Source organism: Amblyomma mixtum, chromosome 3, assembly GCF_055824585.1.
Source record: "Amblyomma mixtum isolate Tamu chromosome 3, ASM5582458v1, whole genome shotgun sequence".
Taxonomy (NCBI): Eukaryota; Metazoa; Arthropoda; class Arachnida; order Ixodida; family Ixodidae; genus Amblyomma; species Amblyomma mixtum.
Window position 1 is genome coordinate 61,428,511 of NC_143014.1, and position 26,825 is coordinate 61,455,335.

The 26,825-nt window shown below is 51.1% G+C and overlaps 1 protein-coding gene across 5 annotated transcripts in view; it reads left to right on the forward strand.

Annotated features, from left to right (window-relative positions):
• The window catches only part of LOC149350375 (puratrophin-1-like), a 525,363-nt gene that overhangs the window by 395,920 nt on the left and 102,618 nt on the right, over positions 1 to 26,825 (forward strand). For all 5 annotated transcript variants that reach the window (XM_089579386.1, XM_089579388.1, XM_089579387.1 and 2 more), the window contains 6 exons: positions 14,979 to 15,099; positions 16,097 to 16,196; positions 17,380 to 17,472; positions 18,791 to 18,907; positions 20,589 to 20,836; positions 21,367 to 21,505. In XM_089579386.1, coding sequence (XP_089435512.1) covers positions 14,979 to 15,099; positions 16,097 to 16,196; positions 17,380 to 17,472; positions 18,791 to 18,907; positions 20,589 to 20,836; positions 21,367 to 21,505 — 818 coding nt within the window. The remainder of the gene's footprint in view (positions 1 to 14,978; positions 15,100 to 16,096; positions 16,197 to 17,379; positions 17,473 to 18,790; positions 18,908 to 20,588; positions 20,837 to 21,366; positions 21,506 to 26,825) is intronic.

Sequence of the window (26,825 nt, forward strand, 5' to 3'; positions counted from 1 at the left end):
CCTGCTCTAGCCCCTGCAACGCAAGGCGACGTGGTCCGCCTTATTTGGCCCGAAACTTTGCGATCGCCTGCGTTGCGCGATGCGGAAGCGGCGAAAGTAAATAAGCGCAACCCAGGCCGAATACTTGCTCTTCCACGCGTCCGCAAAATTAACGACCCTTCCGAAATATCAACGTGCGGATCTGCTGGCGGCTGCCGAAGAAGAGAACTGGACCGCATTTGATATTCTATCGGGACGCGCGTGTGTCGGAGCGGGACCGGGCTTCCTGGTTTGAGAAGTTCTCTCCGCGCGTCCGGCAATCTCTGCTTATCTGCGGCGGGGTTGAACACCGCGGCGTGACGCTCCAACGACTTTCGGTTATAACTGTGTAATTCGAAACGAAAGAGCCCCCAGTCGGGGCCACGATAAAGCAAGACGGGGAGCACACACGGCGTGCGCGAACATGACGACGGAAGCTTCCCCCGCCAAGTGCGGCCTCGGAACGACGTACCGTTCCATCACGGACACTCCCATCGCGAGCCGATAGCCAAGGTCGCTTCCTTGTCCTCGAGCGCCCGGCGCCGTGGACATGTTTTCGAGGGTTTGCGATGCGTTAATTTGGGCTTCATGCCTTTCAATGCAGAAAACAAGAAAAGCAGCGCGCTCTTTTTTCTTTTTATTATATGTCTATCTCTCTCTCCGTGGCTGCTTCCAAAAACAGGTTAGACGTTGTGGTGCAAGCCTCTGCTCTCCCCCTCTCTCATTTTTTTCCTTTTTCCAGGAAATGCGCGTTTTTTTCTTTTCCTACTGTCTCCTTTTCTTGGGGCATCGGCTTTCCGGAAAGAGCTTCCCGTAGCGCTGCGTGTGTGTGTGCAAAGCTAACATACTCAGCAGCTTCCTCCGTATATTACGGGGGCAAACACGGGCCGCCGGTAATCGGCAGTTTCGTCCGATCGAGGCGTGCCTCTCTCGCCTAAACTAACCCCCAGCCGTCAGGCACCAGCCGAGGCGCGCAGGTCGGAGACCCCGTTCCAGCCGCTGGCATTTGCCCTCGAGCCGAGGTCGCGTGCCTTGCGCCGCTGCTCGTTTCTCCTCCGCACTGCGGGCTTTCGCGAGGCCTAATGTAATTGAATGGGCGGGGAAGGCTCCCATGAGCACCTCTGCTTCAATTTCCAGTCATCCTATCGAGTGACTTCATTTCTGGTGAGCGATTGCCGATGCTCGTTTCTTCCTCCGCTCTGAGTGTGTTCTTGCTTCCTGCCACTGTCTTCGCACTCCCTCCTCCTCTTCACCCTTTGATGGGCGCACTTCAAAGACATTCAGAGCTAGTTTTGGGAGATAACCTTGGCCACGGCATCATCCTTTACGCATGCGTTTTTGGCAGCAAAGAGGAACCGGGCTGCGTTTTATTATAAACTGTACCTTGCGTAACCGGTGTCATATGAGAGCACAGAGTAACTCCCGTTTAGCCGATTGAATGCCTTTACCGGAAGTGACCGTTTTATTAAGGAATGTAGTTATAGTCTGGATAGCTGCTTGATGTTAATGTTAACGTAATGAATTATAGTCAGTATAAGCCGCCGCGGTGGCTCAGTGGTCATGCATGGTGCTCGGCTGCTGACCCAAAAGACGCGGGTTCGATCCTGGCCGCGGCGGCTAGAATTTCTTTGGAGGAGAAATTCTAGAGGCCCGTGTACTGTGCGATGTCAGTGCACGTTAAAGAACCCCAGGTGGTCGAAATTTCCGGAGCCCTTCACTACGGCGTCTCTCATAGCCTTAGTCGCTTTGGGACGTTAAACCCCATAAACCATAAACCACCTATAGTCAGTATTAACGCATCCTTTCTGAATCTTGTGCTGAACGCCCCTTCATTTCGTATTTGATGGCCGTGGGCGTACAAAAAGGCGTTGCGTGCGTGGCCTGCCGGTCGAGAACTGCAGCCCATGAGTTGTGCTCAAGACGAAGTGGTTGTCCTAATGCTGATTCCACGTCAGGATGGGACACAGTGATATTCTCGAGGAAAACGTCACTCGCGACATAAAAGGCATCGATAGTGAGCGCTGTCATGAGTCACTTTTCTTCATAATGGGGGCGCTTTCAGTTCATGAACGTAGCTCGGAGCCACATCTCACGATACACTTGACGAATATGTGATTGCGCTAGAACAACCAAATGCTGGTGACTTCCATCCGTGTATCCGCGCGCCATCTTGCTTTGGGCATTGTGCGCAGTCGGCCGCACACTTAACCCGAACACGCGTGAAGGGCTTTCTGCCTATCGCCTTTAAGATGCTCTAGGCATGAACGTAGAAAAAAGTGTAAACATGAATGTTGGAAGCTATACGAAGAAAATGGAGGTCGTCTCGCAAGTGCTGGGCACTGTAACCTTACGCCGTGTCCGCAAGAAAAAATGAAAATGCTCCTGAAACGTGTTCTTGCATAGTGTGGCAGCAAAGCATTACGTGCGCAGCACTTATATTCTGTGCACTCGACCGCATTTTCATTGTGTGTCAAGGTGGTGGCTCTACTCATCGTTGCAGCAGCATTGGGTTAAGGCGTCGGACTGCACACTACTTGTGTTCCGCGCATGGAGTCATCCTCCTTGAACTTACATACGTCCAAGCACTTTTCTTCAGCGCTCGACCGGTGTGCAACGTGGTGCGTTCGCGACATCGACCGTTGCTGCCCTCTGGGTTCGAGACAGCTTGTCTTTGAGCGTGCACGGAGTATTCTGGCTTATCGTTTCGCATCCATCCCACTCGTGCCGAGATGCTCCGCACTCCGTTTGCTGCCGCAGGGACTCTTCCAACGAAGGACATAGATAACCACCATTGCAGAAGCGGCTACTCGCCATGCCAGGCACTGGGCGTCAACACTTCCAGAACCACCTGGAAACAGCGCCTACGACAGCGAACGGAGCACTCTCCGTACACGCCCAGAAGCGGCATTGACATTGGACTGCGGAGTCGCAGCGAAGTCGCTGCGCCTTCCGCTGCGATAAGCCTCTGTTTACATGGCAACGCAAAGAAGCTTTCGCGATAGTGGCGCAAGAAAACTTCCCCGCAGGCTCGCCCGGTCCAACGGAAATGCGTTCTTTTCGCTTCCTTGCTTCGCTGCGACACGCTTTCGTGCTTACACTCATTTCTGGAAGGCACAGTCGCGTCTCGATCTACCCCGTGCTGGCGCTGCGACTCCGCTGCGGCTTCCTAACGTAGTGAACCGTTTACATCACGTCGACGCGGTTACATAACATGACGTTAACATGACGTCGACCGGTCTCTCTGCGACTCTGTCGCAGCCATGTGGACCCCGCTCCAGAAGTGCGTGTTGCTGCGAAGCGAGGGAGTTGCGGGTGCCTCTGGGGAGCGGGAAAAATAAAGCATTTCCGGTGGACCCGGTGTGTCGTTGGCGGTGTTAATTCTTGGAGCATGAGCTGGCGAAGCCGGCAAGAAACCAGAAGTTGCTGTAGCCAGAGGCCGAAGTGGCCAAGCCTCAGGACCCTAACTTCCAGTTGCGACGCAGGGTGGCACCACCATCGCGAAAGCATCGATACGCTTGCAGTGGCCGCTGCGCTATGCTTTACGCTATGATGGCTAGCTGCGCCAGCTGGCTGCGACGCGTTAAAGTCGCCGCCATGTAAACGCCGCTGTAGCAGCGGTGGCTACACGTCGTGCCTGCTAGGTCGCACTGGGCGTCAGTGCTCCCTATGGCCCGTGGAAACAGTGCTTCCGGCAGCGAATGGAGCGCCTAGCATTTGGAGACGATGTGGACGAGAACGACCATGGAGCGCACCGCTCGCTGCCAAGTGTGAGGACGTACAGTCTTGGTCAAAAGTCTTAAGGCCAAATGTTTTTTTCACTTCAGCCACCTAACAGAGCCATTGCGGCACTATTGAAGACCGAATGACCTTGAAATGCCTAGCAGGTTCCTTGCGGTAGAGAAGCTTCCTGCTTGACTTGTGTTTTGAATGATCCACTACACGAAGCATTCTAGGAACATTCATTTCGCTTCAGCTGAACGCTGCAGGCCTAAAGTCTTTTGACCAAAAATACTTACATGAGTTGCAACGTTGGCACCGTGCGCCATCGCTGAGGCCAATAGCACCAGTTTTTGTTTTCCTCGCTTTGTGCCAGCGGCCTTCACCTAGCGACAACGTACTGCTATTTATTCTATATGAGGCAAGTCGTGCAAGTCGACCGGAACCGCACCAACAATACACAGCATGCGAAGTGGACCTCAAGCAGGGCACCACAATTTCCTTTATTTGCAGTGAACAAGCTCTCCGGATAACTGGCTGTAGTGCAGTGACCATGTATTTACGTACGACCGTTAAATAATTTATTATTGAGTTTTTTTCTCACATGCTGTTTCTGTTTTATCAACCGAACGATGACTGTGACGTGTAGTTAGACTTTAGGTCACGTGAGACGCGGAAAAAAAAAACTGCAATGAATGCTGAGTCGTAGTTTTCGCTACAACACTCAAACCATCCTGCTTCGAGAGCTGAAGTGACAACAAACGACTTATCAGCAGTAATACTGCCGGTTTTTCCCTGGCTCATATAACTTAAAGACCAACTACACGTCACAGTCATCGTTCGGTTGATGAAACCGAAACCAAAGCAGCCTCAAGAAGATATTCAATTATAGATTATTTAGACGTCGTAGGAGAACATCAAGGGGCGATTCATGTATAATTAATGTCTGACGAATCATTAGGAAACACCCAAGCAACAATTTGGTGTCTATAGTCCCTCAATCAGTTCTTTCTAGGCTTGACGACTTTGTGCTGCAGGAGCTTTGCTAGAGCAATCCCGGCTGTTTTAGGCGAGATTTGTGTCCTGTTTAGTAGCTGGGCCCCCTTCATTTTGGCAGGATACTTCGAATAGCATGTGCGCATGCGATCCCGAAGCTGCATATTTCTTTTGAGGGATGTTGTGGCGGAAGGCTCCGGATGAATTTCACCAACCTGGGGTCCTTTAACCTGCACTGGCAGCCGGCAGCACTCGCGGGTTTTTGCAGTTCGTGTCCATCGAGATTCGATCTCGCGACTTAAAGGCCTCAGTATGTGAACGCTAAAGCCAGACTCACCGCTGCCGGTCTGGGAGATAAGTCGATCTTCTTGCCCGTACGTGCAACGCGCTGGCGCAAACACTTGAATACGCGATAGTTGTCTAAAAACAACAAATAAGACAGAAGGTAGGCCTGAAGACAAAAAATAACGAATAATGGGGGTGACCAGATCTGTATTGCCCTTCGTTTTAGACTGTTTTGACCTCCTGTCGCGTGCGTAAACATCGTTTCTTTTTTTTTTTTTATCGGAAGAGGAAAATCGCGACAGTAGCCCTACTGCAAGTTTAGTCCCAGGTCCTACTCTTGTTTTAACCTACTGTGTTTTATGGTTCCTGCGAATAAAGAAAGGCTGTAACAACATTTTCTTTTTTTTTTTAGCTTCACCGGTTCTGGAAAAAAAAAAAGCGTTCTAGTCGCACGTAGTTCAATTTTGACCGACCATTAGTTGCCGCTCTCTTCCCCCGCGGGTTCACGTCATTTCGGAATCTTGAACGGCGCTAGTCGTCGCGGCCGAGGAAATGATGCGGTCGCGAGCAATGTCGCGCGCTCAGGGGAAGGCAGCGCGCGCTTTGCTTCCGTATCTGCAGCACCGCGGTGCATTATAATGCCTCGGCCGCGACTGCAGCGGCAGCGGGCGACCCTGAAATCGGTCGCCGCGAGCGCGGACCGGGCGGCCCGGCGGGCTCTCTTTTTGCCGCGCTCCAGAATCCAGTGCGCTACTGCACGTACACGGGGCCCGCAGCCGTGTTTCGCCTGCCTGCGAACAGATGCGAATATCCTGAATTATGGCGCCTAATGGCGTACTCGATTTTTCACTTAGCGCCTCGCTGCCGCTGCGCGAGGGTGACGCAACCCGTCTCGACGCACGCCGAGTATCACACCTGCCGATCGTCAATCGCGGGGCATTCGCCGCGGACGGGCAGATTTATTTGTTCGCTTTGTTTGCGCTCTTCGCGTTTTATCGTCGCGTCGCCGCCGTTACGCAAGCGTTATCGAGTCGGGAAGTCGCGCGCGCGCGCGCCTGGCATCGCCCGAGGACCGGCCATCCATTCTGTCCGGCTCGCGTCTTTCGCGGCTCTTTCGCAAAGTCTCCCGGCGGAACCCGGCTGCTGAGGGGGGGACCTGTTTCCCGTGTCCCGCGCACCGGTCGGTCGCTGCATGCATGTGCGAGGCCTGGGGCCCGGTGGGACGCCGAATTCAGTCAGCGATAACCCTTTCCGGGACTGAGGTGACCAATTAAACTGCCTTACTAAGTTGCCACTTGAGAGTGGACGACGGCCTCTTTTTGGTCTCGGTGCACAGCAGCCTCGCCACTCGTGGGATCCAAGGTGCGGAGGGGGTGTCACCCGTTCCCGCTGCGGTCGGCCCGCAAAACGACCGAGAGATGTTGTGGAAAAGACAGAAAGAAAGAAGAAGAGAGAAAAAAAAGCCCTTTCCTCCTCTCTGGCTCCCTCCCCTCAGTTTCATTTAGCGCGAACGTGTTTGCTCTGCACAGTCTTGTGCGGAGCGGATAAATCATATTGACGCGGGCTGTCCCAGATTTCCGCTCGCTCGCTCGGTATCTGTCCTGGGACCGTGTCCCCAAGGCGCGTACCGGGTAATCCGGTAGATGCCTGCATGTGTGCGCTATAAATTGGTCCGTCGGGGACATTAATTTCGACGTCATTTGGGCTTATTACGCGAAGCGTATAGCGCGCATTTCGCGCTGATTACAGTCCCGGCACGGCGTTTTGGGACGTCGTTGCCGTCCGTATAAAAGTTGATGCGTTTGTCGACTACTGTCGTCCTCGCAGAATGACTTTTTTTTTTTTTTTTTTTTTGCTGTTCGTCTTTCGTCATTGCCCGAGGGAGAGTTCCTCTTGCTCTCATTACGCAAACCATACTTCCGCGGTCGGACACGATGCCTCAGTAGTGGTCACGTGTGGACCCCATGAGAAAACTGTACGTGGGTGGACCGTGGACGCAAGGAAGCGGCCCGTTTCTTTCATCGCTGTGTGCGAGTTTGCCGCGTTACCTATAGTACGATGGAGCAGTGAAATTAACCGTCCTGCATGGTTTACACGCGTTGGAGACGCATCCAGCGAAGCGAGGTTCGTTCCCATCTTTCTGCAAAGTAGGCCGTGATGGCTGAGCAGCTGTGGCGTTTTTCAGCTGTGCTTGAGGTAGCGGGTTTGAAAACCAGCCGCTGCGGCCTAATTTCGACGGAGGCGAAATGCGAACGCCCGTGTGTGTGCCGAGATTTCCGTGCTTCTCAGGTGGCGCTCGTCGCTTGGTGTCCTTCGGAGTGGAGCTGTGGATTTTGGACGTACATGTACAAGAAATTCACGCGTTCAAAATTGTATGGATAGCAGGTTGACCGGAAAGAATATTATAGCTCTTCTGTAGTTTACAAGTGCGCTCTGTATGTTTTATTCTCAGAGAACTTTCCTTGTCCACTAATAGACGCTGGCTACTACACTTACGGCTGTTCCCATAAGAATTCTTTGCTTGTAGTTAGTGTCAACATCATGTCTGCTGGCTGGTTGCCAGAAAAAAAAAATTGAGTCCGCATGAGCAGTTTTATTGCATGCACTATATCCCATCAGGTTACGTAATGGCCTTCTGCTAAAGGAAACACACCCCTTCTATCGACGCAGGAGACTTTATTGCGACGAACGTTATGAAACGCATGCACTGTCTGTTTACCGTTAAAGTGACGCCCAGTCGCAGTACCGGAACCGAGACGCGAGCTCGGCTAGATGCTTTGCTGCGATGATGCACTTGTGCTGCACGAGTAGCCGCATAAGGCGACCGTCCAGTCGGGCGTCCGTCATCGTTTCTGTGACCACAGGATTACGTTTCCGTACCTCGTTTGGCCTTTTATATTCCACATCAGCTATTCTCTCCACGTTGCATAACATCCACTGTATGGTGGAGTCTCCACGACTCACATCAGTACGCTAACCATTTACAGCAGTTATGTAAGCTTCTGTTTATGGCAGGGATCGGCGATAGGACTGAGCGCCAGATCCTGTGGTGATGCGGTCAGCAGTTGGTACTTCGAGACGGTTGCGGTCGTGCAGTTCACAACCGCCGGAATCATGAACGTATTTTGTACATTTGTTATCGCCAATGGCAGCTGTGAACTGCGTGGTTTTAGTTGCTCCACAAGTCTGTTGGGTTCGCAATAACAGCTTGTAGTTTCTGTTGATAAACAGGCGTTAGATAGATAAATTGTGCGTTTAAGCCACGAAGACCAGCGGTACATTTTCCTGAGGAAAACGCGCTGCACGTCCGGATTTCCAGGCTATATACATACAGCTCTGCAAGCGCCTGAATATGCGTGCGCTGCATATGAGTGCGAATGGGGTGAAAGTGGCGCAGAAACTGTCCGTTTGCGAGACTCGATGTGCGGTGCGAGGTCGGAGGTTTTCTGGGCTTCAACTTCGTAAGCCACTTTCTGAAAGTTGACTGTGCTTTGCTCCTGAATATGCGTGCACAGCATCTGTGGGGAGAATGGGGCTAAAATCCTGTCGTGAAAGTGGCACAGAAACTGCGTGTTTGCCAGGCTCGGTGTGCAGTGCGAGGTCGAAGGTTTTCTGGGTTTCAACTTCGTAAGCGAGTTTCTGAAAGTTGACTTGCGCCTGAATCTCGCTGCCAGTAGCATCCGTTCCGGTCGTTTCGCCCAGACCCCATGAAAAGGAGGAAAAGACGGAGACTCTAAAGAAGGGGGGGGGGGGGGGGGGGGGATCGTCCGCTCAGGTGCGTGGACGAGGCCTTTGGACGCGCTGACCCTGCGCTCCCGCAGGTTTTTGCCCCCTCAAACTCCGTGCGGTGAGCGGGCTATGTGCGGTGAATTTAAAAACTCCGGCGGAGAACGCTGCGTCCATGCAATCGATGCATTGGTGCAGAGCGGCAGCAGCGAGATACGTCTCCCCCAGCCTCTTCCGCTCTCGCGCGATTGCTCCGACACGGATGGTTGGCGGCGCGACGAGATAGAGAGACAGCTTGGGCCGAGAACCGAAGTTGGCGGCTGTGCGAACCGACACCGCGGCTGCGGTCGAGAGGAACTTCTTCCTCCATTGTGTCGCTAATTTTCTCGCCCTTCCCGCTTTTCGGCGTCGATTGTTCGGACTTGATGGCGCCGGGGCTTACGAGAGTCAGTCGAGCATAATGAAGACGAGGTGGCAAAAGTTGGCGATTGCTTTCCTTCCTCCGCGTTGCTTCAGGTCCCTGGCAGTCTTCCGCCGGGGCCCTAACCCCTGCCATGCGATGGGAATGTTTAGGCGAGGATGGGCTGCACTCCAGGCCAGCTGCCTCTCTTCCGTTCACCCCGGCGCGCTGGTATTGAGAACACGCCGGCGGCGCGTGCGCCCTCGGAAGCAGGACACGAGGCGGCGTTCCCTCGCATCCCCGTCACGCCGTGTGGCTTACAATGGCTGGGTCACGTGTCCCGAGTTACGCGCTATTCGCCTGCTGCGCTTGCAACAGAGCGGTAACAGCGCTCGTTGATAGGCGCAATTCGAGTTGCTGCTCTGGCAAGATATCCTGTTTGCAAACAGCGTTCAGGATATCTTGCCAGAGGAGCGCAAGAATGGCGGCTTACGTCACATTACTTCTTTCCAGCGTAAGCGAGCGCTAAGACAATGGCAACAAGAAATGACGATGGCCACGATTTGGTGTAAGTACTTGGTAACTGCAATTTCCAAGTCGTTGCGGCATAGTCGCTGACGATTGTTGTTATACTTCGCTTCACTCAAATGTGTCCCAAAGCGAAGCTTAAAACAAAGTAAATTAGTCGGGATTTCTATTCTTGGTTTAGAAACGCACCTAACATTGAAGCTTTAAAATTTTATTTCAACGTGAGTGTCAAAACCTCTTCTTGGAAACGAATATTCGGATGCTTGATCACCACATACACTGCAGTCATTAATGCGTTCGTTCCCCGTTTTAACGCACGGGGCCACTTTCGAAAACGTGCGCTAGAAAAATACCAGAAAAGAAAGACGAAGTAAGGACCGACTGGATCAAAGCACCGCACGCAGTGAAATGCGTGTAACACTTTCCGGCGTGCTGCAGACGCGCCCAAAGGCTCCAGCACCGGCGAATAATAAGCTCACTCAGTGAAGCATGACAACGCTCGCTACCAGGTCATGAACTAGTTCTCGGTAATGGAGCCGTCGATCTATAGCGTACTTCACTGAGGTCCGCTATTGACGCCCCCGCTACTGCTTCTGCGCCCAGCGGTTAGTTCGTATGCCCGCCTCGGTTCTGGGTAAGGTCTAACCATAGCAACGACAGGAGGCGCCACTAGAAATGTGCATCCGCACAGATGGCTTAGCAGCCGCGGCCAGCGCCCTCGTGCGACTCGAGCGTCGTGCGGCTGAGCGATTAGACTCTCCGTCCAGGGCGGCGTCTTCATTTGTTCCTCCTCCGTGCCGGAGCATGCCGCGTGGCTGCCGCCGCCGACAAAGCCGACCGGAGCGCACGCCGAAAGCACTGCTGCGCCTGCGAGTGCGCTTCCTTCGAAGCAGCGGCAGCTCGGCTGTATTTAGACCGGGTCGAATCGTGCACGACTTAACACCGTTCGAAAATCGGCGATCCCTGGCCGGCCGGCATTGAGCTGGCGTCCGACTGGCTTTGTGCACGCGGGGCCCTGCTTATTGCGCCATCACGTGCGACCTGCATGAGATAATTATGAATGGAGTTGATTTAGCGCGATTACGGGTACTCGCCGGACGTGCCAGGCCGACGCCTAGATTGGCCGAGCGCGTCGCTGGTTCTGGCTCGTCTGCCCGAGTCGACAGAGGTCGTCGGTGTGGTTATTGGCTTGCGAAAGCCGCTCGTGTGGAAGCGCTTTTATTCCGTGCCTGCGATTCAGAGAGTGTAGCGTTTGGATCACCGGAGGCACAATCTGCGAGCTCTTTAAGTTTTCCCCCAGCCGTTGAAGCTCCCACACCGGCCAAAATTCTTATTCGATTTGGAGCGGAGGTTTCATTTTCACCCGGAGTGCTAGTTATACTTGAGTCGCTTTACGTTGCGTGTTTTGCGCGATGGGTAATTGTTATTGAAGGTGCCGATGACTTTTCTTGCGATCTCCGTCAGTATTGAGCTGTAGCAGCGGAAGCTGGAGGCACACTCCGTGTTAGTTAGCCACTGGGAAAGTTTTCAGAGTACGGCATTCATTTTCCACGAGCCGTTGGTGTTGGAAGGAATTCGGCGCCCGCTGTTGCCAGCACAACGAGCCCTAATATATGCGGCGAATTTTTCAGTACAGGCGGCCTTCGATTTACTATTAGCTGTACCCGCTGTTAAACGGGTTTAGGAAATTATTTCTTCTTAGCGTTGAAGCATGGAACCAATGCTGGAGTTGACTTCATCAACTGACGCTAATTCTCATAATAACGTAGCCATTAAGGAAGAGGCATGGTAACGCCAAGGCTGATCGTAGTGCTGAGATAGTAGGCAGCGACGGCTTTTTTCCTTGCGCGTCGATCAGCGGAGGAAAGCCGTGCTATGAAAAATACTCCAGTGATTCTGGTGGGTGTAGAGGGATACACTCCTGGTGTTTTTCCATCTGAGATTGTCAAGGGGCATATTTTGCATTGCATCGTTCGCTTAGTTTTAACCTTTTCTAGTGACAGTGTTACTTTCCGAATACGAGTGTGGTATTTCACTTTATAAAGTATAAAGTAACACTTTATACTTTTATACTTTATGTACTTTATAAAGTATAAAGTACGATTCACTATAAAGTATATACTTTATAGTGAACTTACTTTAAGTTCACTATAAAGTATATACTTATATACTTTTTATACTTTATACTTTAGTAACACTTTACTTTAAAATATTTTCCGCCATTAATGGCTGATGCGCAGTGTCCTATGGATGAATCGCGATACTCCGCGCTTGCGGCTTTCAGTATATTTGTCGCATTGTGATGCCTGTTGTGAGAGCTCTATTTTGATGTACCTACTTTAAAATAAAGCTATATATATATATATATAATGTTTCACGACCGCATAATTTGCAGGAGGCCGCGCGCTCCGTGTTTCATTCACTGCGCGACTGGACATCGGTTGTTTCGCACCGAAATTATTTTTTTTTTTCGCCATTGCTTGACAACCTTATATTATGGTCGGTTGTAGATTCGTATATTTTCATGCCTAATAAAAGCCTGCGAGTGGGATCGGCAGTGACAGCAGCAGAAATTACTTTACAAAATTGCAAGACAAGCAGCGCAGAACGTGTTTTGTTGCGAACAAATGTAACACGAGGGATTTTATGAGCATAAGAGCGCGAAGTGAAGATACTGGCTGGTGCAGGTCAAAATAATATCTCGGTTAGTTCCCACTTACCGGCAGTGACCTTCCCTCATGGTTGGTGAAGAGCGATTGTACTGTTGCTTAACCTGCATCGACAAAACCCTTCCCGACTTTTATGCATTTACGTAATCTAGTTGGTATTTTATTGATCACGGCAGTGCAAACGTGGTATGGCCTGAAAAATCAGCCAATTTGTTGCTTTCATTTCTCGCTCGTCGTATAAACACGCTTGGTTGCCAGTGGGCGTTTTTTTCTCTCTCTTTTAACGATATATGGATGGGGAGGAAGTGGAGGAGGGGGGGGGGGGGGGGCACGGCTTCGTGAAGCATACACGAGGCCCGAGTGGATGAAGACCACACAGTCTGACGTACACGTTCGGTTCGCGTGCTTCGTTGGTGTTCTCAGTCACGGTACGGCCATGGCCGCCCCGTGTCTTGTCGTCGCCAGACCACTAACTACCCTGCTGATGAACGATTATCTCATTAATAGGCGCCGCTCTGGGCGGAAACTTGACCGGCTGCGCAGTGCTTGTGTACCGGCGAGTTTCTGCCGATCTCTTTTTCTTTTGCCCCGCACGGATTCGCGCACAAAACTCTCCCCGCAGCAAATAGGTCAGAGGCACCAACAATGACTGCCCGCATCGCCGTAACGCGAGCGGCTCTTGTATTAAGCCGCCACTGGTCGACCCATAAAACGGTGACCCTGAACCCCGAGCCGAAGGTGGGTCACCATCGACGGCGGCAGAGGCAGTTCCCGGCAGGACCTTAAATTAGAAATTCCCAACACGCGTCCCCCTCCTCCAGGAGTCGTTACCGAGTTCCGAGTCTGTTCGTCGATGTTATAAATAATGACGGTCCCGGTTCTGTGATTACCACTCGGAGTCCCATGCCGGAGGGGGCCCCTCTGCAAGGTGCGGCTTTTTCGGAGAGCGCGGCGGCGCTTCTTCGCCGGGGGCCGCTGCTCGCAGATCTGTGCGCGGCCCCCCTCTGATGACTTACGCCGTTGCGCAAACTTTTCAACTGCGCCCAGCCGCGCTCTAAATCAACGGTAAATACGCGGAGTATAGGTGGCCACGCGATACAGGCACGCGTCTTGCTCTGTGTTTCACTCATCGGCGGCGGACGCCGATGGAGGCACGCCTGCGCCGGGGTCCCGCTGGCGGCCGGGGAGGCTCCGTCGGGGCCGTGTTTGCGCGGGAACGAGTTTCAAAAGGGCGTTTGAAAAATGAGAGTACGAGCCTCGCTGGCCCCGCGCGGTCTTTAGCAAAAGTACGGGGTTGTGACGGTGGCGTGCCTGTGGTAATTGGCTCCTTATGGGCAACCTGTTCCTTTCACGAGCGCAGTCGATGGCCGCTCTCGCCTCGCATCGGCGGTCCGCGACTTCGCCGAGTCGCCATAAACGTTCCCGACAGCCGCCGTGTACGCTCTCCGCCATGATGATGCGATGAATCGGAGGCCGCTGGACGTCGCTCGGCTCGCCATGGGCACGGCGGCGATCTCTCCTCGCCGCTTTCCTCCGGGACCAGCGTTGTCAGCCGGCATGTCGGCCTGGTTTTCGTGGGGACTCCCGAGGGGCCCCTTGGAGGCGTTAAAGCAAACTGAACTTAATTTCTGAAAAACTAGTCTTTCCGCATAAATGGAACATAACACTATAGCTCTCTGGGTGGTAGAGAGCTTGGAATTGTGTCAATTATGCCGCCATAAAACCCTGTGCAGTCGGGCTTGTCGCGCGGCCCCGAAGCAAAGAGAGCAATGTTATATGCCGCTCCGAGCATGGGAACAGCGTACTCCGCACAAAGCACTGAATAACGAGTGGCAGTAGCGGCGGAAAGAACTATTTTTCAAACTTTTTCATGTACTACTTGGCCATTACTACGTGAATAACACGAACCCTCAAATTTTGTTAATGTGGATGGAATGCATATTATATTATTCGGACCTTGCTGCAAGCAGCAACAGCCGAATAAACCAGTTGAATCGTTCTCACGATAACGCTGTAGCTGGATTTCACACTACCGAGAGCTCCGCAGGTGTCGTTCATTCATGCCATCGGGACGGAACCTAATGCCGTACGTTCACTCACCGCATTTGCCCTTTCCTAGCGCGCCCCTTGCCCTCGCGGTTAAGAAAATAGAAGCTAGAATACGTTCTGCAGAACCCTGTAGAACAATTATATTATGTACATGCCTCTTTCGAACGCAGCACACTTTCTCTGAACATTGGGCGATTTTTATGTCAGCGATGTAATAAGTTTTAGCCATTTGGAGAAGTTTCTAGGAGGCAGAGTTGGCTGAAAGATGGTTTGGTTTATTAGGGTTTAACGTCCCAAAGCGACTAAGGCTATGAGAGACGCCGTAGTGGAGGGCTCCGGAAATTTCGACCACCTGGGGTTCTTTAACGTGCACTGACATCGCACAGTACACGGGCCTCGAATTTCTCCTCCAAAGAAATTCAGCCGCCGCGGCCGGGATCGAACCCGCGTCTTTCGGGCCAGCAGCCGAGCACCAGAGCCACTGAGCCACCGCGGCGGCTTGGCTGAAAGAGAATCTTTCCGTGGTCGTGGCGAGTTAGCGTACGGAATGAGCTAACTCATCAGCGTTCTTTCGCTTTCTTTCTTTCCAGGTTGCAGGGATGTGAATGGAAGGGGCATAGCTATTGTCAGCAGTTCCGCATTCAAGGACGTCCCTGAACTGACTCCGTCGCAGTTGGCACAAATGTTGATGTACTTCTACACAATACCAAAGTAAGTACGTTTATCCTGCGCGCCTACAGTGTCCGCTTCTGTCGTTTTTAGTCCATGCAACGGAAGAGTGCTTCTCCAAGAGGCAAAGCTGCCTACATGCATACCACCGTCCTTTGCCGCCACTGTATCGTAGTTGGGGACAAACTGACGGAAATCTTTGCTCGTCTCCGCGCATGAGATGGACCCGTGATTACACTGCGCCTTCCTTGTCGTTTCATTCGCTGTCGTGATCAGCGCATGAGCGTCGGGTCATTTGAGAGCCGACCTTTACATGCGAAGGCAGGCGAATAATTCTGCGAGCCTATCCCCAGCCTACCGAAGGTGTCGAAAAAAGATCGGTCGGAAAGTACAGGCTGACAGTATCACAGTGGGGAGGACTCCCTCGTGAGGAGCCTCTGGTAATTTCGGCACTATTATGGCAGTTAAACAGTTCCATTATCTGGAATCTTCGCCGTGTATTATTATTATTATTATTATTATTATTATTATTATTATTATTATTATTATTATTATTATTATTATTATTATTATTATTATTATTTCTACTACTAACATGGAGTAGGCGTGATAGTAGTAACCGTTAACATATTTTGAACGGATAAAAGGAACGCGACTAATTCATTTTCTGTTCTCTGGTTTGCTGGCTTGAGCACCTTGTACGACAGCGACGAATCTCGAAATCAAGTGACGTTCGCTCTGTAGGTCTATAACAAAGCCCTATAGGGTTTAGGTTTACCAAGAGCTTACGAGGTGAAACGCGAACAGACGTAAACAATAAATGTTCCAAGAGGCGAGCAATTTCTCTCGGAAAAATGGTGAAATCGCTTTCTTTTTTTGCTTGTTTATTCGGAACCCCTATTCCTGTTCTCAAAGGCGGAAAGAAGGGCTCTGATAACGACTTGAGGAAGTCGCTGCTTTTGTTGTCCGTTAGCTGATGTCGTTAGGAATGAAGGACGGCGTGTGCGGGCGTAACGGTTCCCAATCACGCGTCTTCCAGGAAAGAAATCAGTGTTCGTGGATTCCTTCTGCTCGTCGACGCCACTGACGCAAGTGAACAACTGTGGAAAATGCTGGACGAAGCTCTTTGTCTCCTCGAGGTTAGTCTCCTCTCTGTGTACAGCGAAATCTGTGCTGCTTCAAGTGTTTGCCTTTTGTTCTTCGGGGCCTATAGGAGCGCTTCGGAGACTGATGATTTCTTGCCCTTTTCACGTGGCTATCGGCGGGGGCTTACTGCAGAATCTGCCGTCGTAACATTAAAAGACAGACACACAGACCTGAATGAAGAAACGCGACATGCGCTGTGATTGCTTCTGTTACAAGGATGAAAAATATCCCGGCGTGCGCGCTATGTTACTTGGGAACCAAGGGCGGCAGGACTATGTTCGAGAAGCTTTGCTTACGTGTGAATGGCCTTGCAAACCTGGCCTTTGGGTGGTTTGAAAGGGATTGTTCATTTGGCTTTCTTTGTAACGCCATAGTTTCAGGTCTACCTGCAGTAATGTTCAGGGCCGCGGTATGGTATTTCATTACAATATTTAGCGTAAACCATTCCAAAACTTTCTGCGCCTTATTCTGTGTGCAACGATGAGCCATTCGGGTTCATAATTCGCAGCTGCTCCTTTTTGTTTGTTTATATTTCAAGGACTGATTGTTTGTGCATTTCTTTTTCTCGCTCGTTTAATCCTCATGTGATTTTAAATTATGTACCATGTTATCGCCTCATTAGTTTTGCTTAAAAATGGCCGGCTGATACCGGGCTAAAGTTTCTTTTCCTTTTTTTTTCTTTTTTTTTACGCGCCCGCTGTGCATCCGCCGTGGTTAATAACTGGTTCGATTCTCAGTCGCGGCTGAGGTTTTCGTGCACGTTAAAGATCCCGGGTGGCCAAAATCAATCTAGAACCCTGTATTGACAGTGTTGGTTTGGACAGATCCCGGGTGGCCAAAATCAATCTAGAACCCTCTATTGACAGTGTTGGTTTGGACCTTCAGAATTCGTTCACCAATCTTTCGGAATATATATGCTCTGCTGACAAGGCATGGCTTTCGATGTTCTCTGTTTAGCGAGATTTTCTGCGGGACTATATACTGAGAGAAAAATAACGTTATGTTCTCCTCGCTTAAAGGCTGCGACACGAACATAGGTTTTGTCGTTTGGAAGGAAACGAAGGTGGTATTTTTTCTGCGTTCTGTGCGCATGCGGTCAAAATGAATTTGAAACGCGCTCATTGTAATTTCATGAGCCGACCGCGTCCTTACCATGCTTTCCTCTCGCTTTTCCAGGCGAACATTAGCAATGCGATCGACACCATAGTTGTTGCGAACTCTCGCAGTCCTCTGGAAGTCAAGGGACTCCTGCCTCAAACGAGGACCAAGGTACAGTCGCTGTTGCTGCATGCTTGCGCGAAGCACGGCCTGAAAGTTAGTTGCCTTTTCTGTATATTATATACAAAGTAAAGCTCGCCTTTAAAGGACGTCGAGAAATGTTTCTTCATCACAATCTGCCCCTGGGAAAAAGAAAACAGACGAAAGATAGGTGCCTAGTTATCATTTATATTCGTAACATTTGCACATTGAGGAGTTCATGATCTGCTGCGTTCGAAGAGGAAGCGGGGAAATGAACATTGTCGTTTGAGTTGCTCCTGGTCGCTGCGGTTTGTTTGCTGTAGTACACCTGTGTAAGTAAAAACTGTTGTTATAACAATATTCACGAACGTATACCTCCAGCTCGATTAAGGCTTGTGGTGGTGAAACTCTTTCGGTTTTTTTTATATATTTTTGTGCCCTTTTGTGCCCTTTTTGCTGCCAGCTTATATCCTTGCGCGCTTGTATACCTTAAAATTCGTCTGAAGCTCCTGTTAGGCGTTTTTTTTTTTTTGGGGGGGGGGGGGGGGGGGGGGGGGCTCATTTGCTTTGGAATAGAGAAACGAGCTTTTGATGCGTTACTGAGTGTGTAACACGGCCAGTGGAATTCGTCGCTCATATCAGCTGTCTGTAAACGTTTTTCAGTGAGCGATGGCTTCATAGGGTTATGTCTTCGGCGTCAGAGCGACGTGCAGCTGCCCATATCCTAAGCCTCATCTTCTGAGCATGCGGTTTTGATGTTTTTGTAGGTTTCTGTTGGTTTAAACTGCCTTTCAGGCGTCCTTATCTTCTTTTATTCATGAACATGGTTTTGTTCTTCTTAAAATCAGTATTATAAGAATGCCCCCTGGCAGTCCTAATGGGGTCACAGAGCCGTATGCGATGGGTACCACCGTGTTAGGGAAGGCTGTGAAAATATTTCTTTCTGATTTCGGGAAAATGTATTTCGTTAAACGCAAGGCTTCAGAGTAGAGTGGCACTGTCTTTGCGGTATACTCGTATGGTCTCAGTTTGGTGTGACAAGCTGTGCCCAGCATTTTACTTATCAAAGAAGTACCTTCTTGGATGGATGGATGGATGGATGGATGGATGGATGGATAGGAGCGCCCCCTTTGAAACGGGGTGGTGGCAATTGCCACCATGACTCTGACTGCGCCCCCTCCCGGGCCCCGCGTGTCCTGCCATTATGTGTGCGGCGCAAGTATGCCGACGCATTTCTCTACGCACTGAGGGCCGATGCTTTCGTTCGAATAGCCTTAGCATGGTATAGGGTTCATCATTGATTTCAGTGCTAGAAAGCTGCTTTGGTCATACGCCGGCCTATTCTCAGGTTGTGCACGTGGCCTCGCAAGAGAAGTTGCTGGAGTTCGTGGACAAGGACAACCTGCTGCCAGAGTTTGGAGGAACCTACACTTACGATCACCAAGAGTGGATGAGCTTCCGGAAGGTATGATACTTTGGTCTTGAAATGGAATAAGCGCCAGACAATTAGTGGGAGGACTTTTCGGGGGTTGATTTCAAGTGAGACGTTGATTTCACCATGTTTTTGCTTTCTTTCTGCTATCTTAATTTATAAGTGGGACGGCCCACCCTTGCAAAAAAAAGTTTTAGACGGTCTATAGGGTGTCTATAGACTTCTGTATATAAAGTCTCTAGACTTTCTATAGACAAAAGTCTATAGGCAATACAAATGTCATAGACAGTCTATAGACAATCTATAGATTTATGACCATACACTTTTAGTGACTTTTGTCTATAGACTATGAATCGACAAAAAGCAATATCTATAGGAAGTCAATAGAGTCAATAAGAAGTCTACAGACTGTCTATAGACCGTTTTTATAAGGGTAGAGATAAATGCACTCGTAATCGACGTCGTTGGCGTGTTATCAGCTATTTGCGTGAACGCATGGGTGATATGGCACTTTTTTTTTTTGCACTCGATTGTAATCCATCGGTATCAGTCATGGAGCAGATTTTCCGATACCGGCAATTCATTAGAGCGGCATGCTGGCTGTCGGGTCCGCCATGGACTCGACTAGAACACGAATCGATAAGCTCTTATGACATGCATGAAGTACAAGTTCAGAATCTGATAAGACGGCATACTAAGGCTTCAGATCCCGTTAGAGAGTATGTGTAAATTGCGTTGAAACGGTGCGCGTCGGTGCGGTATCTCCTCCGAGGCATGAAAATTATAGGCCATTTGTTCTTCGCGGTGCATCTGCGTTTTAATTTGCGTTCTTATCCCACATCTCTTTCCTCCGTTTGTCTGTTCCGGGGAACAAAACGCAATGTCTTCAAAATGCTCATCGAATGTGCGCCTTACGATCGGATTGAATACTTGTGAGCTTTGCTTCGCTCTGCATACTTTCTATAACCCATAGCAGTTTCTTAGTGGCCATGGCCTTCGGCCGCTGTGCTCGAGTTCGCGGTTTTAATTCCGGTCCCGGCGGCCACATTTCGATGAAGGCGAAATTAAAAAAAAAAAACGTCTGCGTGCTCCGTGCACGTTCAAATACCCCATGGTGGTCGAAACTAATCTGATGCATGGCAGTACAGTGCTGCGTATGCAAGGGAAAAAAAATGTCTATTTTACATTCGCTCCGCACGTCTTGTACCCGACATCGGCTTTACCGGGTTTATGGTTTATTGGTGTTTAACGTCCCTAAGCAACTCAGGCTCTGAGGGACGCCGTAGTGAAGGGCTCCGGAAATTTCGACCACCTGGGGTTCTTTAACGTGCGCTGCCATCGCACAGCACACGGACCTCTAGAATTTCGCCTTCATCGAAATTCGGCCACCGCGGCCGGGATCGAACCCGCGTCTTTCGGGTCAGCAGCCGAGTGCCGTAACCACTGAGCCACCGCGGCGGGGCTTTACCGGGTTCCATTTATGCGTGTCCTTATATTAAGAAACGAGCCGTGGACTTGTCATCTCCGCTCGTGCTCACTTCGAGGTACCTTGGCCCTCAGCTGCGTACGCACTTACTGCAATCAGTATGATGTGAGCTTAGTCTGCGTGACTCGGCTTGTATAGAGTGCCATTCGCCGAGGCGCCCTCTATCAAGCAGAGCAGTTTAGCAAGACTGGTGGCAGTAGCTGAGGTGAGCCGTGCTCTGGCTCCCAGTTCCTGGAGCCGTTTGTGTCCGGCTGTCGGCTGTCCGGGCGGCAACTAGTCTCCGTGATGCAAGAGCTGCGAACGAGCCGTGTGCCACCATCGTCAGCGCTGGCGCTGCAGCTGATCGACGCCCAGAAGCGGCACATCCAGGACACCTTCCGGGACGAGCAGCTGCGCCACCTGCAGGAAGAGGGAGACACCATCCTGCAGGAGCTGCAGGCCTACCGCGCCCGGTCACCGCACAACCTCGACTACCGGTACGCGAACGTAGGCAATCCCGGAAAGAGCCGAGCTGCATTCCTACACTGACTCGGTTCTGAGCAGTTCTGACGGCCACAGTTGATGTGTCTCGGCGGGCCGTTGACCGCGCACTGTTCTGTAGTCTTGCTGTGTCTGTCTTCCTTGCTTTTCGCCGCTTTGTACAGATGGGCTGATACTTTCGCTGAAAAAAAAGCAAAACAAAAAACTTAGATCTTCTAAGAACTGGAACTAACGGAATGCGGAAGATTTACGAAAGCATTGAGGTAAACCTCTTTTCTCCAGTACATAAGAAATGCAACTAAGGGCGCATGAGCACACTTATTTCGTGGGCCAGCAGTAATCATTGAGGTGTGTCCGCTTAACTGCATTTGTAATTCACAAAGCGAGTTCGTGCAAAGGAAAGCAAAAAACCTGCACATGTGCCAGGTAGTGTAGGAAAACAGTGCGCCGCCTTCCGTGGATTTTTTATTTTTTTTGATAACCAGCCACAACTTATTCTTCCTCCACTCTTATCTTCACTTTTCAGAGATGCCCTGGAGAAGAGTGGCCTCCTGTACAACGAGCTGAAGCGCGCCATGGCGAAGCTAACCAAGCTCGCTGACAAGAGGCTTCAGCGTCTCCAAGAGTGCATGCTCGTGAGGACCTTCGAGGAAGAATCTAGTCAAGTGAGTTTGCTGAGCCTTTCTCCCTGAGAGCACATCCGATAGTGTCCCATCAGAGGCGCACACTACGCGCTGTCATCATTCTTAACAACTTCCTATGCTGCGCTCAGCTGGCCAACAATGGTGTTCACCTCTTTCGCGTTACCCACCTTCAGTGTGGAGGAAGAGGATTCGTGGTTAGCAAAGCTTGTGCAACACTGCGCAGTTCTGGAGCGTGGCCATATTTTCTAGCCACACGAGTGCCGATTAAGGCCACCGGGGCTCTTTCTCCAAGTGATACACCGAGCTTGTTGCGAAGCAGCGTCTTTGAGCCTCGCGGTTGTTCTCGCTGGATGCGTCTGGGTCGGGCGCAGTGTTAATCCAGTTACTAGAGCGCGTGCTTGGCGTACCTGTCGTAGCGTTAGTTCCGCGGGCCTGCTCTCGTGAGAAGCCGCGAGAGAGTGATACGTGACTTCCGGCTGCGCGGTGAGGCATGTCAGGCGACACATATCGCGGCCGAGACGCTTCACTGAGAAAGGGCACAGTGGGCGACATTTCCGCCCTGGCCCGGGAATAGTATAGGGTCATTGGCTAGGTGGTGACAGTTTAGGCTCCTCTTTGTTCCTGTTTTACTGCTTACGCCGCTGGCAGTTAAAACAGATTGGAAATATCTTGTTCAATGGCGTAATGACACATGAAGCTGCTGATTGCGCTCTGTCTGTCTCCTTCGCTTTTTCCTGTGGCTGTCTTTTTTTATAGCGCAACTTGGTTCCTTCAATGACACATACGCCCGCCTAATTTATTTTACTATTGCTCATCAAGAGCAGATCAAATGATCAAAGAGGAGATCAAGTCTCAGAACGGCAGCAGCGACAGTGCCGTCGAGAATGCGGAGACGACGGTATACATTTTCAAGCATAACTTTAAATTTTTGAAGTTCCACCCTTCTTACCAAGTTTGTAGCGTTTTAGTTTTTGTATTTGTTGTCAGCCACGTTCTTCTTTCTACAGTCTAATCATTGTGCCCCAAGTGGCGACTTCAACTTTGTGGTTTGGTTTGGTTTATGGGGTTTAACGTCCCAAAGCGACTAAGGCTATGAGAGACGCCGTAGTGGAGGGCTCCGGAAATTTGGACCACCTGGGGTTCTTTAACGTGCACTGACATCGCACAGTACACCGGCCTCAAGAATTTCTCCTCCAAAGAAATTCTGGCCGCCGCGGCCGGGATCGAACCCGCGTCTTTCGGGACAGCAGCCGAGCACCGTAACCGCTGAGCCACCGCGGCGGCTTACTTCAACTTTGTGGTGACGGATGTACCGACTAGTCCGGATCGGAGCTCAGTTCTGTTGTCTGATCATTGAACGTGAGCGTTATCGAGCTGAGTAAATTCATTTTAGTGAGTCAAGTTTTTTACGAACCAAAAATATTCTGCCGCGAGGAGAATACATGGAGCGCTCTCGAGCAACCATTTCAGCTCGCGTGCCGCCGCGGTGGTTCGGTGGTTATGGCGCTCGGCTGCTGACCCGAAAGATGCGGGTTCGATCTCGGCCGCGGCGGTCGCATTTCGGTGGAGGCTTGATGCTAACGGCCCGTGTACTGGGCGGTGTCAGTGCACGTTAAATAGCCCCAAGTGGTCTAAATTATCCGGAGCCCCCCACTACGGCGTCTCATAGCCTGAGTTGCTTTGGGACGTTAAACCCCTTTAAAAGAAAAAAATCAGCTCGCTTCGAAGGCAAACCATACCTGTGGGCCGGAAATCTGCCGCCCTTGTTTCTAAATGTAGTCCAGGCGTTCCGAGGTACAAATCCAATGGCGCGCGTCAAAGTCCTGCTCAGTTTTCACTCAGCAGCCGCCTGTCGTAGCGAGCTTTTGTCGGCTTCATCGCTGCCGCCAGTGTTTTGCTATCCGACGCTGCGGAACCGTCGATGGGACAACAGAAGATGACGCAGAGGCCGCTGGTCGAGCCGGAGTATACAGTTTCAAGTGTGGGAACGCGGACTTCGCTTTGTTCGCAGGGTCCCCTGTACCCCCAAACATGTCCGTCCTTCAGCAAGCCATGCGCAGTAGCGTGTTGCTGGGAAGTGGTTATGCCGCCCGCGCGAGTCTGGCGCCGCAGATGTGCAAGGAGGTTCGCAGGCCGCCGCGCAGTGTACCCTGTCGCCGCTCGAAATTCAGGGCAGTTTCATGTTATGGCGGAGGTACGCGCGCGGTTCTGCAATGCTTTGTGACAGCCCAGCTGCTTCACTTTTTGCCCACATCGATTTCGATGTGGATGCAGGGTACGGCTTTTACCATACGAGGGCAGGAAATTCATGAAAAAGCTCCTAAGGGCAGATATTTTCCAATGCCCCAGTGATATAAGATTTATCAGCGTACGTCCTTTTGTTTTCTTTTTTTTTTTAATTAAGGTGTTCTGGCTCTTCGTGCATGGGACCTAGGAGCGTAATGTGCCGTATGGGAGATCACTGAACGAGTTTTTTTTTTTTTGTTATGAATAAACTGAGCACTTCCCTTGTACGGATTCACTCGTGCTTGCTTTCAGCACGGCCGAATGCATTGAAGTTGAGGTTTACATCTTGCTGGGCAAAGAGCGTCATAAGTCAGTTACAGGAAAGATTTAGAACTTAATTTCATTTATTAACTTAATTTCGCATGCTAATTTCTATTTGGTATAGGAATTTTGTATAAACCACTACATTAAGGATACTCTGAGATGGTTTGTGTGTGCTCTTGGCACGTTTTGGTGCCTTGCAGTCGCAGATTACCTGAACTAGTGGCAGCAGAACTCATCCTGCGTCCTTGTTCGCTGTGCTGACTTTCTCGTGCCCTGTACGATTAGGTCGACAACTGAGAAGCTCTGGTCTGCCGAATTGACTAGTGAAAGAGAAATGTGTCCAGCAAGAGTGGCAGCCTAGCATTTGCACGCAGAGAGAAATTCCATGCTACGAGGGAAAAAAAGAGGAAGATAAGGAAACAAGAGAAGGACAGGCCGCCCATCGACGGCCCAGTAGCGTCGATGGACAACTTTTGAACACGCGAGGCATGTCCGATCTGGGGCTGGAAACGGAGAGGAAATGGGCCGCTGGGAGGTAGGCTGCCGACGTTATGTCGGTGCATTGCCGTGTTGCGTAAGAGAAACCAGAGAGCAGCTCTTGCATCGCCGAATTATGCCACCGGCGTGCGCCTCACGCGGAGGTGTTGTTCTTTTCGATGAGCCCATTGTCTCACGGGGCTGGCTTCGGTCGGCGTGGGCCGGTCCCTCGTAGTAGAAAACCGAAAAGGGCTGCCGCTTCTCCGATGAATCCGGGCTAATGGACTGCTCCGATGGGATGGCCACAGTCACGTGGTCTCCAGCAGCCCCGCAGTCACGTGGGTGGTGGCCGCCGTTCGCTCGCGCCGATTTCTCCATTGTCTCGAGAACGCTCCGCCGACCCCGTTCGTCCGCCCAGCGGGGCGCAGTCGCTTTTAGCGGCCGCTCCTCTCTCTCGTCGGGGCCTCCGGAGCTTCTTCCTTGGCTACGCTGCTGCTTCGCGAACCGTTCCCTCCGTCTTGCGGCAAACTGCGACGCTGCTCCTGGAATGCGCGCGTGCACACTGCCTTGGCGACTCCGTGGGAGTCCCGGCGGCGTGCCGCGGCCTAGGGTCCAGCCTTGAGTCCACCCACAGTTTGACATCGGGCTTGGCGAGGCGCGAAACGCGCGCAGTTGAGCGCTCGCATTCTCTGGGGGTGTTCTGTTTTCTGGGGGGTGCACAAAGCCGTTGTTTGCACCCATGTAGGACGCATGTGTGCACCGCACGCGTTGTCGACCGTGGTCCAGTTCCTCCTGGATGCGAGCCTGTTGCAACATAAGCTGCCGCACGAAAGAACCACAAATGCCTCATGCGGCCTCCCACAATAAACGGCAGTGCAAACACTGCCTCCTGTCGTGCCAGTTAGCTATGTGCAAGGAGTGCTAGTGTTCGACTGGCGTTTCGTCATGACTTGTCGCTATAAACTGACTGCAGGAGATTTAGGGAGGCTTTTAGAGGCTTTAGACGTTACATGGTTATCTTGACACGTCCAGGCACTCTGCTGAAGGAGTAGAGACACCAAACTTTTGTTGCGGATCATTTTTTTTTTTTTTGTAGTGATGTGTAAGACATTAGTAAATATGAATTACCACGTGGAGTTTGTGTACACTGGGCGAATAATTGAACTTCCTTTCCAATGTGGTTTCGATTCCAAGAGGCTCACTGTGGTTATGACGTCAGATGTAGGTTTGAGGTCACGTGAAGCATATGATAAAATAGGAATCTTTTCACGCGCTCTCATTCCGGCTGCTGGGGCAGGTTGGCACAAGAGTTGGAGCGATGAGTGCGACGAACTCTATTTAATATATTTGTTTTTTCGTAAGCCTCACGTGACCTCGAATGGTGGCGTCCTAGCCACCATTTGGCTGCTGGAACTGAAAACGCCACTGCGAGAATGAAGGAATGCAATTATAAATTATTTGCCAGGCATGAGCGAATACCACGTAGCGATCTGTGTTTACTACAGTCGGATACAACTCAAGAACGTAGCGGCAGATTGCCCTCATAGGAGCCCCTGCAGCCAATCGCATCGACCGATTCTCCCCCTTGACCGATCCTCTTGGGCCTGTTAGTATGAAGTCGCTGTGGGTGGCAGATGAATGGGGAATAACCACGGCTTTATCGTATTAACCCCGGCGTCATGATTAGCCGTCGACACCATTGGCTGGAGAGTTTCTTTGAGGGGCATCTGCAGCTTCGGTATCCGACTATAATGCCCTGCACATTATTCCAAAGAACGCTCAAAAAAAGAATTGGTGTCCCCACACATTTACCGCTGTCGAGGCACGCTGCAAAGGGGTTTGGCCTTCCTTTGCGGTCTAGCTTCTAAACCACGTGCCTAGGATGTAACGGGATGCCTGAGGTTGCGGTGTAGCGTACTAACGTAGCGTTTTCTCTTTCCCCGTCCCCCTTCAGCTTCACAAAGCGCCCGAGCCGCACGATGACGCAGTGCTGTCGGGGCGGGGCATAGCCTCAGCTGCACGGGCGCACGAACACGAGGAGGAAAACCGAGACAGGAGACGAGGATAATTTTTTATCGCCTGTAGCTGCCTTGATTGAGAACGCAGGGGAAAAATTCTGTGGAAAACGCTGTTTCAACGCTGGTCTCTGCGCTTAAATCATCCATGGCCACGATCGACGCAAACCGTTTCAGTGGCCCTTTAACTGGTTTTGAATGGAGCTTCATCTTCTCGAAACACGTTTACCATCGTCGGCTTCACGTTGGTTCATTATGACGTGATTTCATTATTCACCGCGAAAGCGCGCGCGCTCTTG